Consider the following 4,121-nt stretch of genomic DNA (forward strand, 5'->3'; position numbering starts at 1 on the left):
TTGTACCTGTATATGCCAGCATCTAGATAACACAGTGGATGGAATGCTGGAATTATGAAGACTCATCTTTATGAGTTCACATGCTTATTAGCTTTATGTAACCATGGAAAAACTATTGAATTCTACTTACCTCAATTTCTTATCTGTAAAAGGAGAAAGAAATGGCAAACTCAAGAATCTTTGTCAAGAAAACTCCAGCTGGAGTCACAAAGAGTTGAATATGATGGAAATAACCAAATAAAAAGAAATGTATATATATATATATATATATATATATATATATAAATCCACACATACCTGCATGTAAGTGTGTACTGTTTGTGTATCTATATTCAATTCATTGTATATTCATATATTTATATATGTTTATATGAATTTATGTACATTCAAATATATATTTTATTTACATATATGTTTGTCTGTATCTACTTATTTATATGTCTATATCTATTAGTATATTGATTGTTCTTCCTTTTCTTTCTATAACATTAATAATATTATCATTGTCATCTACATTTCAATACCTTGATGAATAGAATACATCAATCCATGCATTTTCTAACTCTGATTATAAAGAAGACTTTTTTCCAGGTATAATTTGATTTAGAGAACATCTGATTACCCTTCAGTCATAAGTGCCTATGAATTGTTATAAAAGAGAAATAATAGTCATTTAATTATCATGTTGTGCATTATTAAATTTTTTATTCATTTAATAGAGTCTGGATTTTTTCCTCTTTGATCTATGTTTTTTTCATTTTGCAAATTGCCAGAAAATTATAAAAGATACATTACTGCTAAAAGTGTTTGTCAGTTTCTTTTTTCTAAAGATTCAAGACTCTTGTAATGGAACATATTTTAAAACTGAGAGATATTTTTTAATGTAAGTTAATTTGTCAAAACTCCTAATAGAGCTTATTTTTCCAGGATTTTAATAAGAAAAAAAAGATTCCTTCACTTCACTTAGCACGGAAAGAATACATGCATTCATAATCACATACATATGTATACAGAGAGAGAGAGAGAGAGAAATAGATATAGAAATAGATATAGATTTATCTCTCTGGAAATATTTATATTTACCTAGATATAGTGAGATAGGAAGATAGATATAGGTAGGGTATTTACATAGCTATCTATATCCATTTGTGCATATACATATATATGTATATATGTATGCATATATGTGTATTTGTATAAAATATTGAATAATTCTGTATTAAAATTCAGTTAATTTTAAAGACGTTAATATCTTTTTGTAAGTCACAGAAATAGTAGGGATATATTCAAGATTATTTTGAAAATATTCCTCATTTAAGATATTTTTATACTATCCTCAAATTCTCAGCCTTGATTTAGCAATTAATGTGGAAATTATTTTCCAGTATATTTAGTAATATATGATGATTTTCAAGAAACTGTCAGTTCCTTAGAAGTAGAACTTTAACTGTTATTTGAAAATTTTCTTGAATGATTCATAGACAAGGTTGATATCAAACTTACAATTTGAAGAGCTGTCCCAAAGCCTTGAGATTATTAGAAAAGGAAAGATTTCAGAGCCAGGTAATTTCTATAGGAACCTTGAAATAAATATAACTAAGACCAGTTACCTATTGTTTTCATGATCCCAGTCATTTATACAATAATTTTTTTAATGCCATCACAACATCTTTATTGCGCAGACTGTATATGATGGGGTTAAACATTGGGGTCACAGTGGTATAGATGATAGAGAGCACTTTGTCTAGTCCTTCTGAGTGGCTAGAACTAGGTCGCAAATATGTAATGATACCACATCCAAAGTAAAGAGCCACAACTATAAGGTGAGAGGAACAAGTAGAAAAGGCTTTTGATCTCCCCTTGTTTGCTGGAACCTTCAGGATGGTTGTGATGATTTTCACATATGACCATATTATCAACAGAAAGGGAAGCATTCCAAGCATCAAGACAATAGCATAAAAAGAAAATTCATTTACAGAGGTATCCCCACAGGCCAATTTCAATAATGGGCGAATATCACAAAAAATATGATTGAGATTTTTGGATGCACAGAAAGGCAAAGAGAAAATCAAATATGTCAGCAATATATGAACTGGGATCCCACTGATCCAAGAGCCAACCACCAGAGAGACACACACCCTGTGGTTCATGATAAGAGGATAATTCAAAGGCTTACAAATGGCAACATAGCGATCATAGGCCATTACAGTAAGGAGAAAGTTTTCAGTGATTGCCATAACAAAAAAAGCACAAAATTGGGCTGCACAGGCTTGAAAAGAGATATTTCTCTTCTGTGTCCATAGACTAGCCAGTATCCTTGGAAGAATGACTGAAGTATAACAGATTTCCAAAAAGGAAAAATTCCTGAGGAAAAAATACATGGGGGTTTGAAGTGCAGGCTCAATTTTAGTAATTACAATGATAAGTCCATTTCCCAACAGAATCCCAGTATAGATGATCAAAAAAAGTCCAAACAGGAAACCTTGAAGATTAGGAAAGTCAGAAAATCCCAAAAGTGTGAATTCCACTATGAGAGAGAAGTTTGCTTCTGCCATTTGTTCTGAGTATCAAATCTCTGACAAAGTACCTTCTTTTCCCCTGGGTCTCAAGATTTCCTAAAAAAAAAAAAAAATGAAAGGGTTGCAGTGAATCATTTATTGGTTTTGTTACAGTTCTCATTTTTTTTTTGATTCTATTTACCAAGAATTTTTCCTGTTTTAACATTTGATTTTCCCTGCCACTGTTTTTTCTAGATGTAATAAATAATACACATGTGCAAAGCCCTTTCATATCTTCCAATATTTTTACTAATATTGTGTTCTAAGATTTATTATATTTTAAATATTCTCAATTTCTGTAAACTTCAGATATCTGGGTTAGAATTTAGTATTAGAGATGAATTTAAAAATTATTCCAAATTTTACAAATGCAAATTGATATTTATTCATCATTTGAAATATATGTTTTCATGATAAAGTCATAAAGTTCAGAAAAAAAGATGAAATGTAAAACCCCTGTTCCAAACTGTTCATTTCATAGATGTATAGATTAAGGGTCACTTCAGTTATAGGTTCTTCATAATTTACAAAGGAATCAAATGGCAGAAGCAGGGTTTATTTAATTCATTAACTGCAAATCCTATGTTTCAGTACAGTAGGTTGTCCCTAATGTCTATAAATTATAATAAGAGTAGAAAGAGGGAAAAGAGAGATGATAATCTATCCTAAAATATAACTTTAAGTAATACTCTTATCTTCCTATCTGACTTAGCATTTGCTATACTATAAGGTAGACTTTTCCACAACTCTTCTTTATTTATCCAGGGCTTAATGTCATAATACAGGGGCACATATAGGGGCTTCTCTTTTTACCCTTCCTTTTCATTTAATGTTTGCATGTAGGTATTTACATCTATTAAGGGCAGAAACTGTTTCTCTATCACTTTATCTGGCTTGCAATACATGATGCATAAGGTAAGGACAGATTTCATGGTTAATGGTGTTATAAAGACTGGGTTGTTTTGATGAGAATATTTCTAAAGTATTAGGAATGTTTCCTATAAATAGGGACACCTTATTTATTGGTGCAGAAATTCCAACTTTAGATATTCATTCATTAGAGGGAAAGTATATACTCTTTTAATGAGCACTAGAACAATTCAGTCATCATTTAAAAGTAATATTCTAGTATGAACTCATATGAGATCTAGTGTGATACAGCTAGGTGAGAGAAGTTTTAAAACATTTAGAGATAAAAGATGCTATTATCTTTGACAAAGAATAGTGTAAAATGAGAACTACTTTCAATATTTTGTTGTGGGCCACAAAACTGGTTCGATTCCCTAGGTATTGTGATAGGCAAATAAAATAATTTAGGTGAAGGCAAATAAAATAATTTAGGTGAAAGGTCATGAACTGATAAATTACATACACAAAAATAATAAAATAATTGGCTACCCCACTACTGTCAGAAGGTATTATACACTTACCTACAGATGCTCCTTTTTTTGTGTATCTCAACTCTGCTCCTCTTGGAGCTTACTGGCTAGATTGTGATAGCATAATAAATTAGTATATTATTTTGAATATTTTTCCTGTTTTAGCTGATTTTTATGCAATGTG

At 30.4% G+C, this 4,121-nt stretch overlaps 1 protein-coding gene across 1 annotated transcript; it reads right to left on the reverse strand.

The window, feature by feature from the left end:
* Nucleotides 1-1,631: 1,631 nt before the first annotated feature.
* LOC141548073 (olfactory receptor 10AG1-like) lies at nucleotides 1,632-2,567 on the reverse strand. Its single transcript, XM_074276863.1, has one exon. It carries the CDS (start codon nucleotides 2,553-2,555, stop codon nucleotides 1,632-1,634), a length of 924 nt encoding a protein of 307 aa, XP_074132964.1. The 5' UTR covers nucleotides 2,556-2,567.
* Between the last annotated feature and the right edge of the window lie 1,554 nt (nucleotides 2,568-4,121).

Source organism: Sminthopsis crassicaudata, chromosome 6 (genome assembly GCF_048593235.1).
Source record: "Sminthopsis crassicaudata isolate SCR6 chromosome 6, ASM4859323v1, whole genome shotgun sequence".
In the NCBI taxonomy this organism is placed as follows: Eukaryota; Metazoa; Chordata; class Mammalia; order Dasyuromorphia; family Dasyuridae; genus Sminthopsis; species Sminthopsis crassicaudata.